The sequence below is a fragment of the Peromyscus leucopus genome, chromosome 3 (assembly GCF_004664715.2).
Source record: "Peromyscus leucopus breed LL Stock chromosome 3, UCI_PerLeu_2.1, whole genome shotgun sequence".
NCBI classification, from domain to species: Eukaryota; Metazoa; Chordata; class Mammalia; order Rodentia; family Cricetidae; genus Peromyscus; species Peromyscus leucopus.
The window spans coordinates 99953121-99968475 of NC_051065.1; the positions used below are offsets into that span (position 1 = coordinate 99953121).

General features: G+C 39.7%; 1 protein-coding gene across 1 annotated transcript in view; it reads left to right on the top strand.

The window, feature by feature from the left end:
• Positions 1-15355, top strand: part of Znf638 (zinc finger protein 638) — a 116757-nt gene that overhangs the window by 87256 nt on the left and 14146 nt on the right. The window contains exons 12-17 of the mRNA XM_028860329.2: positions 562-702; positions 4026-4154; positions 5202-5243; positions 5830-5964; positions 6927-7049; positions 8939-8976. Of these exons, the coding sequence (XP_028716162.1) occupies positions 562-702; positions 4026-4154; positions 5202-5243; positions 5830-5964; positions 6927-7049; positions 8939-8976 (608 nt within the window). The remainder of the gene's footprint in view (positions 1-561; positions 703-4025; positions 4155-5201; positions 5244-5829; positions 5965-6926; positions 7050-8938; positions 8977-15355) is intronic.

Genomic DNA, 15355 nt, shown 5'->3' on the forward strand with positions numbered 1-15355 from the left:
GTCCAGAGATATGAATAGAATGAGTCTAGTATACAAAACACACAGAAAATAAAAGAGCAACTGAGGTAGACCCTGGACTACTAGCACAGGAGGGGGTATTTAGATAATTTTTGTATATAGTATAAAAGATGCTACTAGAGCTTACTCTGGCATGTGTAAAGATTGGAATATGAAAACATTACTGCATCCAAGAGAGCAGCAATTCATCATAAAGAAATGTATTCCTATGTGGCAGCACATGACTTACAATTTCAGAGGATTAGTCTATGACTATCATGATGGGGAAGATGGCCCTGGCCATAGGCAGAGAAAGTGAGACTGGAGCTGGAGTGAACCGTTCCAACAAGATCACACCTCCTCCAACAAAGGCTAAACCTCTTAATCCTTCTCAAACAGTTCTACTAACTGGGGAATCAAACACTCAAACATATAGGCCTGTAGGGCCTTTCTCATTCAATCCACCAGAAAGGGCATTTAATTTGAGGTTCTACTAGTCTCCTGATTTATCTGGCTTTCCTCAAGTAGTAAATGCAAATTAAATACTAATTACTGTCTTAATTTGTTTTGAAGGAAATGGAGGAAATGAGTGTGGTTTTTATTTCTAATTTGCCTAATAAAGGATATTCTACAGAAGAAATTTACAACTTAGCAAAACCATTTGGCGGTTTGAAGGATATTTTGATTTTATCATCTCATAAAAAGGTAAGAATTATGATGACTACTTATTTATAAGCACATTTTGACAAAAACATTGAATTTTTAAATATAGTAAAAATTTAAGGGACTATCTCTAAACTCGTTTAAGCTAACAGATTTTTAAAATCTTTATAATATGCTATTTTTGTTTTGCGTTTTTGAAACAGGGTCTTTCTTAGGCTAACTACAAACTACAAACTCAAACTCATGATCCCTCTGTCCTAGCCTGGCTTTATAATCAATCAATCAGCCAGTCTCTCTCTCTCTCTCTCTCTCTCTCTCCTCCCCCTCCCCCCTCACATATCTGTCTGTGGGGGGTGTGGGGGCAGAATTGAACTTAGGGCTAGGCATACACACTTTACTGCTAAGCTATATCCCTAGCCCAACTAAAGGATTTTTAAAATGAAAAGGCACAGATATCATCTACTTCAGTATTTTTCCTAATTTTGTGTGTGTGTGTGTGTGTGTGTGTGTGTGTGTGTGTGTGTGTGTTTAGATTTATTTATTTGGGAGGCTGGGGTGATGACCTAGCAATTAAGAGTATTGGTTGTTCTTTCAGAGGACCTGGATTTGATACCCAGCACCCGTAAGACAGCTTACAACCATCTATAGCTACAGTCCTAGGGAATCTGATACCCTCTTCTGATCTCCAAGGACACTGAAAGCACATGTCACACAGATATACATGCAGACAGAATACTCATGCACACAAATAATAATTTAAATTTTTAAAAGATATATTTATTTTTATGTGTGCGTGGTTGACATTAGTTTGAGTCTAGAAAATGGTTAGTTCTCATTAAATATCACTGCTAGAACGACAAAAAGATTAATAAATCTTAATAAAGATCTGGAGAGATGGTTCAGTGGTTAAGATCCTAGATCCAGAGGAAGGATCTAGGTTCAGTTCCCAGCACTCACTGGGCAGTTCACAACCACCTGTCCATTCCCAAAAGATCCACTATCCTTTGCTAGCCGACATGGATTCCTGCATGTACATGGTGCACATAAACTTACGCAAGTACACATATATACATATAGATAAATAAAATCTTTTTTTTAAGTATTGTTTTTAAAATAGCTCAGCAAAATTTCTTGTTAATAAACAACTTGTGTGAGGTATTGTAATAACTTTAAAGAAGGGGAGTTTTCTGGAAAAAATATTTAATCTAAAAAATATTACTCTTTGGACAGTATTACTCTGTGTCTTATGACACAGTCAATTTTTACAGTCACTCAATTTTTAAGAATCGTGGGGAAAATGGAGCAGGATCATCAGCCAGTGTGCTTACTGAGCAAAGGGGAGAGTAAAGGTTGAGTTATGTGCAGTTTCAAATTAAGTAGAATAGAGACTGAATTATACACACTTGTAAAAGATGCCAAGGAAGGCCGGGCGGTGGTGGCGCACGCCTTTAATCCCAGCACTTGGGAGGCAGAGGCAGGCGGATCTCTGTGAGTTCGAGGCCAGCCTGGTCTGCAGAGTGAAATCCAGGAAAGGCGCAAAGTTACACAAGAGGACAGTGTATGGGAGTACAGCTTTTCTTTTCTTTTTTCGTTTTATATAATTTTATATCTTTATTTTTATTGTATGATGTTTTGCCATCACATATATCTGTTTGCCACATGTGTGCCTGGTCCCTATGGAGGTCAGAAAAATGCATCAGATATCTGGAACAGAGTTACAAGAGGCTGTGAGCCACTGCATGGGTGCTGGGAGTCAAATCTGGGTCTTCTGTAAGAGCAGCCTGTACTCCTAAGCACTAACCATAACACTGATTTTTAAATGGGGAATATTTGTAATTTAAAGGAAGATTAAAAATAGAAAACAATGCATTCTTTTTTTTTTTTCTTTTCTGAAGACAAGGTTTCTTTCTGTAGACCAGGCTGGCCTCGAACTCACAGACATCTGGCTGCCTCTGCCTCTTGAGGACTGGGATTAAAGGTATGTGCCACCATCGCCCTGAAAACAATGCATTCTTTAATGTTAAAAATTTTCATATGATAATAGAGTGAAATTGGAAATTTTGAGCTTTTAAAAACAATTCAAATTGATGAGTTTATATTGTAATGCCAAAACATGTAATAAATACAGATGTAATATGTACAAAGTCTAAGGCAGGAAACCAAGATTATCTGCCCAGATTTGTTCATTATTGAGTAGAATTATTAAATACTTGGATATACAATACTTCTCTAAAATTATATTGGAAAATACCAGACTCTGCTAATAGTAGTCTTCCCTTACCCATGAGAATTGCCTTTTCAAGACCCAGTGGATGTTTGAAATTAGATGGTATTGAACCTTAGCTATTCTGTATTCTTCACATTTCATGCATATACAGATTTCATGTCTCTTCCTTGATAATGAAGCATTTTTATGACATATTTTGTAACTTTGGCAAAGCTGGCACAAATTTGTTTTCTTAACTTTACAATCTCAAGGATTTGAGATTCTTTCTTACCATAATTCTTTTACCAAACTCAGCATATGATTATTTTTCCTTTTTTTAAGTTGCGTTTATGTATTTGTGTGTATATATGTGAATATGCACATGGTACAGTGTTCGAATGCAAGTCAGTTGACAGCTTGGACACCATGTGGGTCCCAGAGATTGAACTCTAGTGGTTAGGCTTGGCCACAAGGGCCTTTACCCACTGAGTACTCATACAGGCCCTCTGCGTGTTATGCTGATCACTTTTGCCTTTTCATTTACAGGAAGCATATGTAAGGACTTTTCCTTGGCATTTATGATTGCTAGTATCACTGTTATTGTACTTCATGACCATAATATAAAATAAAGGTACCTGACACAGGTGCTGCATTTGACCAGTTGATAACAAATTGTCATTGACCGACTAGACTCACAAGTAAAGGACTCATGGATGTCCCAGGCAGAGTAATTGGAAATACCATTATACCACTAAGAATGATAAGTGATTTAAATCTAAGGAATTATTTATTTAAATGTCTTATTAAATCTTAAAAAAATAATAATAAAACAAAATGTCTGCTAATGCTAAGTACTGTTGTGGATACGATAAATAAGACTTTCTGCATTGAATTTAGTGCCTGATTGCAATTCTGGTGCCTCAAGATCGAGACAAGACCATCTAGGGTCCAGAATAAGACCCTATTTCAAAAATAAATTAACAAAGAATGTGTTTTGGTTCTCATTATAATATTGCCTATCTTTTCACTTATTTCTTGCTGTTACATTTAGTCTTAGCCTATGGATTTTGCTGTTTCTACGACTTTTCTTATTAAGTCATTTGACGCTGAAGAGTCAAGTCTTTTCAGGTAGATTTTTTTTTCATTTTTATTTTTAAAGGCATATATAGAAATAAACAAAAAATCTGCAGATTCTATGGTAAAATTTTACACCTGCTTCCCAATATCCATGGATGGAAATCAGCTCTCCATAAGTATGGCTCCTGAGGATGTGGACATAAAAGATGAGGTAAATAATCAGCTTACACCATCATTTTTCCTAGATCTTACTAAATTTTTAAGATCAAATTTACTGTGTTGTTTTTGTTGTTGTTGTTCTTAACTAGTTTTCTTTCTAGGGTCACATAGTATTTTTAGGCCATAAAAGTGTCCTCTCCTTTTAGTGACCACTCAGTCCACTGTTTGAGAGGAAATCCTTTTTGGGGGAAAACAAAAAATTTTCTTGACTGCTGCTCTCTGACCAACAATCCAAACAGAATACTGGCAGTTGTCTTTAATTTTTCCTCCTCATTTGTCACACTTGTTCACTCAGTAAAGCTTTTCTATTTTAAATATATCAAGCTTCATCCCTGTTCCTCATTGTTTAATCTCAGCCAAAGTAATATAGAGTAGCTCTTTAATGCTATTGTCAGGTTTGCTTCCTTCAAGTACTTTAACCACAAAGCCACGAGACTAACATGAAATTCAAATCTGTTAAGATTCAGCTTCAACTAATGCAAAAACATTTCAGAGTCTGTAGGACCTAAAAGGAGACAGTAGAATCTCATAGAAGCTAGGGGAAATGCAAATTTAGGAAAGCCTTTTCCTGATAATCATCCTAACATGCTAGTATTAGTAGGGATTATTATACATGTCAATACTATTAAAGAAAAAGTTTAAGAACCATAGTTTCATTAGACAAAGGCCAAATTACTTTTCTTTATACAGAGCGTTCTTTTAAACTATCTTTTGCCAATTTCGCCATTCTTTTCTTGTGCTGCTTTTGGCCTTTTTATGATAGTAACAAATTAATTACTACACTGGTTTTTATTTGCCTGCAGTGAACCTAGGGGAATAAGAAGAATTAAGTTAGATAGATAGGGTGAGACTTAAATAACATCTTCAGAGAGAGGGAGAAAATTTTTAAAGGAGTAAAACTTTAGCTACCTGATTTATGAAATACTTAATAATGCATATCTGTGTAGTTCATTGCATAACAAATCATTACCAAGTTAAGTGTTAGTATATGAATGAGACAGAGCCTTCACCTTTTACTTTTGAATGTTTGACTTTTTAGGAAGCTCTCTTTATAACCTTGATTAAAGAAAGTGACCCAGAGGTGAGTTTCACATTTAAATGCTTTTGTTTGCTGATTTAATTGAAAATTTGTTTTATTTTTCTTTTGAGAATTAAAGAAAATTCTAGTAGTAATTTTAATACTGAGTTGACTAAGATTATCAGATGGCTCTTCTTGGTAAAAATGAAAAGGGTCTCATAGTCCTTGATATGAACTAATTTTTTATACATTGAAGTGCATATTTGTAGCCACATAGGTGATGTTCCATTTGAGAATTTTTTTAATAAACATAGAAATACATGTCCAATTTTATTATATTTTATTCATTGCTCAGATGTAAAATAAAGACCTTACTATTGGTCTGGAAGGTTAGCTCAATGATAAAGGGCTTCCCTGGCCCACATGAGACTCTGGTTTCAATTCTTCCACACCCCTCCCCACTCTACCCTAGTCCTAGGGGTAGGAATACCACTGTTTTCTTCCATATAGTCATTTTCTTATTCTTGGAAGAAGCATCACCTAGCTTCTGTAATATTAAATTACCTCTGATCAGTGATGTATGATTTGATGTTTATCTTTTTCCCCCTACTTTGTCTAAAAAAAAAAAAAAAAAACCAACAAAATACAGGCAAATACTGATAAAATTTACAACCGATTTGTACATCTTGACAATTTACCTGAAGACGGACTTCAGTGTGTGCTTTGTGTTGGACATCAGTTTGGAAAAGTGGATCGCTATGTGTTCATAAGTAACAAAAACAAGGTAATTGAACCCTGTATACTTATATATAGTCTGTAGCTTCTAACTTGGCTTTTGTGTTGAAGCCTCTTTAAACATTATTCAGCCACTAAGCATAAGTATAACAGACTAGGACAGTTTCTTTTGGACTGTGATTTAAAAACAGGTGAAAAAAAGAGATGGCCTCTCTCTTTAGTTTAAGAAGAAATAAGATTCACAGAACAAGGTAATACAGTGCGAAGAGCATTGTCTTACCAGGAAGACATACATATATTCTATGACCATAGCAAAGCTGTTTTACCCCTATAAAATGAAAGGTATGGTTTTTTTTAATATATATTTAAAGTCGCCTTCTAACTAAAACACAGATTTAGATCTGTTTATCAACTTTATTTCATGATTTGCCTTCTGTACTTAAAATTACAGTAAGTTATCAGCCACCTGATGTGGGTACTGGGAACTGAACTCAAGTTTTCCAGGAGTGCAGCAACTCTTGAGCCATCTCTACAGCCCCTACACTATAATTCTCTGTTTTAAAGAAAGAAAGGGTTTTAAAATAACCTTTTGTTTTGCCTAGCCTTTGTAAGGTATTAAATTATAAATTTACCATTTTAACTTTAGGTGTCAGTTTAGTGGCATTAAGCATATTTGAATTGTATTTGCTGTTTTGCAATTGACTTATTTCACATGGCATATGTTCTAGGTTTATTGATGCAACATATATCAGAATGTCTTTTTAACAGCTAAACAGCATTCTATTGTGTGCTTAGACTATGTTTTTAAAATTCATTCATCAGTTGGTAGACAGTTAGGTCTCTTTTTTTAATGGATGTGCCTAATATTTCTTGAAATGTTAGTGAATAAATAAATGTTTGAGTCCCCGATTTCAGTTCTTCTGGGTATACAGTAAAAAGTGGAATTGCTAGGTAACATCCTAATTCTACTTATAATTTTTAAATTCATGCTTTAAAAAAATATTTTTAAAGGTGATTCTTCAGTTAGAAAGTCCTGAATCTGCTCTGTCAATGTACAGTTTTCTGAAACAAAATCCACAAAGCATAGGTGATTATGTGTTGACCTGTACTTTATCTCCAAAGATGGACTCAGAGGTAAGTGGTTTTTGTTTGTTTGTTAACTAGTTTGTTTGTTATTTTAGAAGATCAAAAGGGTGGGGCTAGAGAGATGGTTTAGCAGTTAAGAGCATTGGCTGTTCTTGAAGAGGACCCAGGTTTGGTTCTAGCACCCATGTAGTGGCTTACAGCCATTTGTAAGTCAAGTTACAGGGATCTAGTGCCACCTTTTGACATCCTTGGGGACTAGGCAGACACATGGTACAAACACATACATTCAGGCGAAGTACTCATGCATAAAATAAATAAATCTATAAAAAAATTTTAAGAAAATCAGCATAAAGGTCATTTTCTGAAAACTCAAGATACATTATGAATGCAATTTAAGGGTAAGCTTAGATAGTAGTCAAACTTCTTCTGAATTTAGATTTTTTTATATTGATGATTTTAAAAATTGTTTGACCCTCTTACAGTTTTGATGATTATGGAAGCAGAGTACATGAGATAAATTGGTAATTTTGAAACATATAACTATTTTCGGGTACTAACATGTGAAGAGATTTGGTATAAACCGGGCAGTGGAGGCACATGCCTTTAATCCCAGTACTTGGGAGGCAAAGGCAGGTGGATCTCTTGAATTTTTGAGGCCTGCCTGGTGTGCAGAGTGTGTTCCAGGACAGCCAGGGCTACACAGAGAAACCCTGTCTTTTAAAAAACAAAACAAAGAGAGAGACTTGGTATGTCTTCTGTGATCATCTCTGGGAAACAGGTACTGTTTTTGATCCATTGTTGCTTCCTGGAAGGAAACATTTTTGTTTGTTCATTTTTTTTTTATTCTATATATATATATATATTAGTGTATTGCATAAGAAAGCAAAATATACATGTTCTTGGTTTACATAGGTGTACAGTAGAATACATGTAGAAAAACAATAGTATTATTAATTTTTGAAAGAAATTAAATTCATATTTGTGTTTTTCTAATAGTTCCATTATGTTTCAATAGCAGGGGTAAACAGTTGAACCTTACATTTAGTACCTATATTTTTTGCTAATCTTTCCAAATTCTTGAATTAACTGAGGAAAGATGTGTGTGTGTGTGTCTATGTCTATGTAAAGGCCAGAGGTAGATATTGAATGTCTTCCTCAATTGCTTCTCTGCCTTCTGTTTTGACACAGTTTGTTTCACTGAGCTAGAGCTCACTGATTGAGTCAAACTGTCCAGCAAGACCCATGAAGTCCTACTGTCTATACCCCCCAGCACTAATATTATGAGCATGCTACTGCTCCCAGTTTTTTTTAATGGATCCCGGGAGTCTGAACTTACATCTTTGTGCTTGCACCATGAGCATGTACCGACTTAGCCATCTTCTCAGCCCCACTTCTGCATGTTTAAGTAGGAGATGTTTGTATTGTTTAGTCTTAAGTTACCCAGGCTGGTCTTGATTGAGTTCCTGAATTCATGGGGTCTACTGCTCTAGCCTTCCAAGTAGCTAGGATTATGAGCGGCTACACCATGCCCAACTTAGTGGGATGCTTTATAAAAACTTTTCCTTATAAATACTAGTTTTTAAAAGCAAATCTACAAGGAAGATGTTTATGTCATGTTTATTGTTTTTATTCTATGCAAAAGATGTTATTTTCAGACTTTTAAAATTCACAAATTTTCTCGTTTCTATCAATATATCATTACTTGGTCATTTGACTTACTCTATGTAACAGTTTTTAATGAGAAAATTTTTCCTGGAACATAATAGTTATGTCCAGAAAACTAACACTAACTCTTTTTATTTTTAAGAAGCAGCCTGCCCCCTTCCCCCCCTTTTTTTATTTTTGTTACCTAAATTTTACTTGAAAATATTGAGTTAGTGAATTCAGTGGTGCAAATCCACTAGAATAACCTCTAATAAATGTGAATTATATTGTAGGCTCAAACAGAGAATGATCCAGAACTAGGAAAAGAAAGGTATGTTGCTTTAATCTCTTTCCTTTTGTTTTTGTGTATTGTTTAGGTATTTTTGAATCTTGAGGTAACTGTTCTCAGGTACAGAAAGTTACCACCCTACTTGTTTCTTTTGTTTATGTGTAAGCTTGATGTCTATTTACTTTTGGGTTCTGTTTGGCCTTGGGGTTTTTTTTTGGTTGGTGGCTATATTTAATATCATTCAGGTATTTATTGACTCTTTAGAGAAACTATATGTATAAACAGTTTGAATTACATATAGAAATATTGCTTCTTTATGCTTGGTAAACACCCTGGAGTGTTTGGTTCCCCTGACCCCACTGAAGAATTAGGCCAACCACCCGCAGCAGACCTTGACTGAGGAGGGGTAGTGGGCCTAATTCTTTGGTGGGGTCAGGGAAACCCCACAGCTGGCTCGTGAACAGGGAACGACAGAACATTCGACTAAGGCCAAGAGGTTGGTTGGGGTAAGTGAAACAATTAGCATGGGTAATGCAACTTCCACCATCTCCCCTCTCAAGGCGGCATTCCACCCAGAGTGGGAGGAGGATTTGACTGAGGGAGAGAGAAGAGACTGGGAGAAAGGAAAATCAAAGTAAAAATCTCTGGCCCTGAGGAGAATGGCACCGAGGAGTCCTGTCCCCTCCTCTCCCGTATTGCCCCTAGACTGGAGAAGAAGGCAATAAGAAGTGAGGCAAGGGAGGCTGTAGAGCCCTATACAGCCCTCAGGAGTTACTTACGGGACCTTGACCCTTATGGTCAGCTCTTTGCCAATGGAGGAGCTTCCTAGGAGCCTATCTACTATGGCTAAAGCTATGGGCCAGAAGAGGAGGCAGAGGGAAAACGGGGTGCGGGACCTCCAAGCTGTCCCGTTAATTTGGCCCCAGACCTAGGTAGACCTTTAGAATGGTACCCCTGGGAAGCAAAAGACATCAAGGACCTTCGCAAGGTGGTGATGGAGGATGGACTGAACTCCCCTTGGGCCCAAACCTCGATACAGGATATTACATATAATCCATGTATACCTAAGAACTGGATAGACCTAGCAAAGGCAGTGCTCACCAACACCCAGTACATCAAATGGTGTGCTTACTATAAGGAGGAGTCCTGCACCCAGGTAATAGGGAGGCCCATCCTCTGATTCCCATCACATATGGCATGCTGGCAGGCTTGGATGATGGGTTTTCCACTGGCATTCAGCAAGCAGCAGTGGCCTGTCCCTACAGGGATCAGGTGAGAAACGCAGGGCTTGTTGCTTGGTACAAACTACATGAGGGACCCATTGAATCCCCAATAACTGGGGTGAGGCAAAAGCCCAACGAGTCTCTGGCAGAGTTCACAGATAGGGCTCAATGAAGCATTAATTGCAAGTTGCCTGCCAGCCGCTGAGAGAGCAATTTTTCAGGATCACAGTGTGGTGTGGGATGAATTCTTCTGCCCACTACACAGCCTGTGCAGGACTTAAGGATGCTTCCAAGACATAGGCATGGCTCATGAGCAGACACAGACTCTGGCCATGGCTCTGCAGTTGCAGACAGAAGACCAGGGTGGACCAAGGCCAGGAGGAAAGGAAGGTCACTTTAAGAGAGAATGTCCTCAACAGCTCCCCCCACTACCCCTTACCCTAGGTGCAAGAAGGGCTATCATTGGAGAAGCGACTGCAAATGCAAATTTGACTTTGAGGGGGATCCTTTAAACTAAATGAGAACTATCAGAACAAGGAGGGATCTTGAGGAAAAGGCCGAGGCTGCGAGCCCATAAGGGAGCTCAGGCTAACTGGACAGTTTCCCTGATAGAGGGGCACTGTCCAAAAATGAACCTGGTTATTGGAGGAAGGAAATTCACCTTCCTGGTAGACAAAGGTGCTGATAGGATGGTTATTAGAATGGAGGAGGTTCCCTCCGAGTGGGAGTTGACATCGGGACCTCGAATATTGGGGGGGGGGGGGGAGACCCAGTCACAAGAAACAGTCTCTTTGATGAGGTGGGTTAGCCTGATGGGGACTAGGGGAAGATCTGCCCCCTAGTTGGGGAGACTCTCTCAGCTAATTTGTTGGGCCAGGACCTGTTGTCCCAAATGGAGGACTTACGGACTATCAGACCTTTTAATATTATGGAAGAGGAGGCAAGGGTACAGGGATATAAGGGAATAGAGGTCTTCACTAGGCTGTGGGAGGACTGCAACCAAGCTGACAGGTGGAACCCCCAATTCTAAGGGTCACTGCCTCCCTGGTCCCTGAGATTAGATGGAAGCCCGGGGGCCCTGTGTGGGTGGAGCAGTGACTGCTCATCAAACCCAAATTACAGGCACTCTGCTCCTTAGTTAAAGAACAACTAAACCTGGGGCATATATGCCCCTCGATGAGTCCATGGAATACACCAGTATTTGTAATAAAAAAGGCTAAAGCGACCTGGCGTATGCTGCAGGATCTTAGAAAAGTTAATGAAAAAATGGAGATAGTAGGAACCCCCTTTGAGAGGCCTTCCTTGGATTCCCGCAGTCCCAACAGAGTACACCATCACTGTTCTGGATGTTAAGGATTGTTTCTTTTCTGTTCCCCTTCATCTGAAAGATTGCTCTAAATTTGCATTTTCCGACCCTTCCTTAAAATTTTCATGCCCAGATATGAGGTATGAATGAGTGGTGTTACCCCAGGGCATGGCCAATAGCCCTGCCTTCTGCCAAAATTATTTGACCTCTTTGCTGAGGCCTGTTTGGGAGGGACCAGGATCCCTGATGTACATCTACATAGATTCTTATTGTGGATCATCGAGACCCCAGGCAAAAACAGATTCTCCTAAGATGGGTCCTTCACCTCCTATGTAAGAATGGACTTAGGGTGGTACCTAATAAGATTCAACAGATGGCACTCTTTAGACTTCTTGGAGCCGAGCTTACCTTAACAAGGGCCTGCCCCCTTAAACCTAGATTGGATATTCCCTCTCAGGTGACTCTTAACTCAGCTCCAGAGTATTATGGTGGAGATAAATTGGCTGCTACTCTGGATGTCCATTTCCAAGGATGCCCTTCTCCCCCTTTATGACCTACTGAAGGGCATGGGACCCTCAGATAAGGTTACCCTCACACCTGAACAGTGGACCGCCTTCTCCCATGTTCAGAGGGCCCTTGATAATGTCTCCCTAAAATGCTTCTCAACAGAAAAACCCTTGGCCCTTTGGCTTTTTACCAGAGCTTCCTTGTTTTCCGCAGTCCTAACCCAGGAGGGTGAACCCATAGAATGGGTCTATTCCTCAGTTGGAAACACCCCTCAAGCTGATCAGATGGCAGACGCTATAATAAGAGGGAGAACACAAGCTCTGTGACACTATGAGTCATCTTCCCCTTTAGAGTGGCAGACATAGATTGACTCATATGTGCCAACACTTGTCTTTCCCTAACCCTGGAGGGATTTATGGGGCAAATTATTGCCATTATGTGCTTTCTCCTTGGACCACCATGCTTTGGAGGCTTTCCCTAAAGCTTCCTAATATGTTTCCTTCTGAACCTATTCTGAATGCCCTGCATGTTTTCACTGATGATAGCCACGCAGGCTCGGCTAATGCAGTGTTTAAAGGTGGGTCAGACACCCCTGTGCAGCAGGGGTCCGCCCAATACAAGGAAATGCTGGCCGTCGTCCTGGTCATGCAAGACATACCAGGACCTCTCAACTTGTACACAGACAGCCTATATATGGCCAATCTGATGCCTCACTCACCTGGGGCACACATCTGTTTGGATGCCCACCCCATTTCCCGCGCTTATGGTTGCTCTACAAGGGCTGTTAAGGCTCTGATCCATCCCATCTGTTATAGCATATGAGGGGACACTCTTCACTTCGGGATTCCTATCCCAAGGCAATGCACAGGCTGATAAGCTGGCCTCTGGCTTCCACACCATGATGCTTCAGGAGGCAACTCAACTACATGACCTAACCCATATCAACTGGAGGGGGCTACAACACTGATATCCTCAGATCCCCATTAAAGATCTCAAAAAAGTAGTTCATACATTAAGTTCTGCCAACCTTACCTACGAGTACCCACACTGCAAAGGCCCAGGGGTAAACCCTAGAGGCCTAAGGGCAAATATGATATGGCAAACGGATGTGACTCATTACGTACCCTTTGGAAAGCTAAAGCACATATTTGTATCAATAGATACATATTCTGGTGCCTGCTGGGCCACGGCTCATACAGGAGAGAGGCCCAAACATGCACATTCCCACTTCTTACAATGTTTTGCCACATTAGGCTAGGCCTTCCTAATCAAGTAAAAATAGATAATAGCCCCTGTTTTGTTGGAAAAGTTTTGCAGGACTTTTTTACACAATGGAATATCTCCCATGTCACGGGGATCCCTTATAGTCCTCAAGGGCAAGCAATTGTTGAAAGAAGTCATCAGTGCCTCAAAGAACAGCTACAAAAACAAAAAGAGGGAATTAGCCCCCATATATGCCTGCAGCTAGCCCTCCTGACCCATAATATTTTAAATTTGCCCAAAAGGATGTTGGAATCCAGATTTCAAAAGCATTGGGGTCAATGAAACCCCAAACCACAGATACAAGTCAGATGGAAAGACCCACTGACATTCAAATGGAGGGGACCAGATCCCCTACCTACAATGGAAAAAGGATATGGATGTGTCTTCCCCATTGGGGAGAATGCCCCAATCTGGCTACCGGCCAGAAACCTCAAATTCCTTCCCTCCCTATCCTTACAGGAGGATGCCAAAGACACCCAGGACCCATTTGACCAATAAGGAAAGGAAGGTCCTTTGATGGTCGCAGCTTGTTTTCGAGGGGAAAAAAAAAAAACAAAAGAAATAGTAACAATAAACAGATCCAAGGGACTTGGTCCCTTGAGGAGCGCTTATGTTCCTTGACTGTTTCAGATGGAGGCCCTCCTGTGGGTGACTCTGCTACCCTCCAGAGGAACCAGCATTACCCTCAACTTATGGGAGGTGATCAGTGCTGGTACTGGCAAGAATGCATCTGAGAAGGAGGCAGTTCTGGCTCCTGGTGGCCAGACCTCTGCGATCTGGCCAGGGGATCCTGAGCTGTGGGTGACTGGACCCCAATCCATGAGGAAAGATACTTAGAAAAGTCTCTTGATACTCCTGCTCAAATGACTTTTCAAAACAGGAGAGGCTTAGACCTTTTCTTAAAGCAAGAAGGTCCATGCACAGCACTGGCAGAATGCTGCTTTTATGTAGACCATTCTGGAGTTATTTTACATAATCTAGATGAGATACACAAGAAAAAAATTAAAATATGCCTTGGTATCAACAATGGTTTAAATGGCTCCTTGGCTGACCACACTCATTTCCACATTTCCATACTCTACGGGCCGGTGGCTCTTTTATTTCTGGCCTGTACTTTTGGGCCTTGGTTATGGAGAAAACTAATCAAATTCTTCAGGGTCCAAAAAAAAAAAACACAGCTCATGACTTTGCCATTACTATGACAGGCTCGATAACTAATGACACTTCCCTGACATAGGGGGTGAACCTAATCTGAGGTACCAGAGCACTGTGCAAATCTTCGTAGAAGGTGCCCTGTCCATACCTAACCCAAGGTGGGCTTGCTCAAAAACAGAAAAGTGAGAGTTGTGGGTATGCCGAGCACATGTCGCTGCAAAAGCCAAAGATGGCGCTGAGAGGAAGTGAGCTGGGTGGGAACCTAACTTGTTTACCAAAAATTATGATTGGCTCTTGGAATCAAGAGAGAAGATGTTGGTGCATGGCCTCCTCGTGATCATCCTACTGAGCTATACCTGAGAGGCTCGTGGATACATGACCTTTGTTGTGATTGGTAGAAGGAAAGCTGACTTATGGTTTGGTACTTTATAAAGGGTGTGGTGATGCTTAATAAATGAGTTCCTGCTTGACATGACTCCCCACTGCATCTATTTGTCTGATTGTCTCCGGGTACCGAGAGGCTGGGTGACAGGCCAGTGGAGCACTACCCATCCTCAGTCAAGGTCTGCTGCGGGCAATGGGCCTAATTCTTTGGTGGGGTCAGGGGAACCCCACACTGGAGCACATGCTCTTCACTTAGATTGTTGTGTACCAAAAAAGATAAATACAGTATATTTAATCTTAAATTTTCATTAACTTAAAAGTACAATTTTCAGTGTATTTTTTTTTAAAAAGTTGGTAGAGTTTTAGAACATTTAAAATATGGAATGGGAATATTTGTCAAAACAAAGTACTATTTTGTATCCACTAATCAAAACTTAATTTTCAGAGTCTTCTTCAAACTACTGACTCACCAATTTGTTTTAGTCATGGTGTTTACTGTTGATTACTGCTATTTGTTAATCTATGTTTTAAGATCATGTAAGTTTCCAATAGCAATTTGAAAATGTTTAAATACAAAAGTATT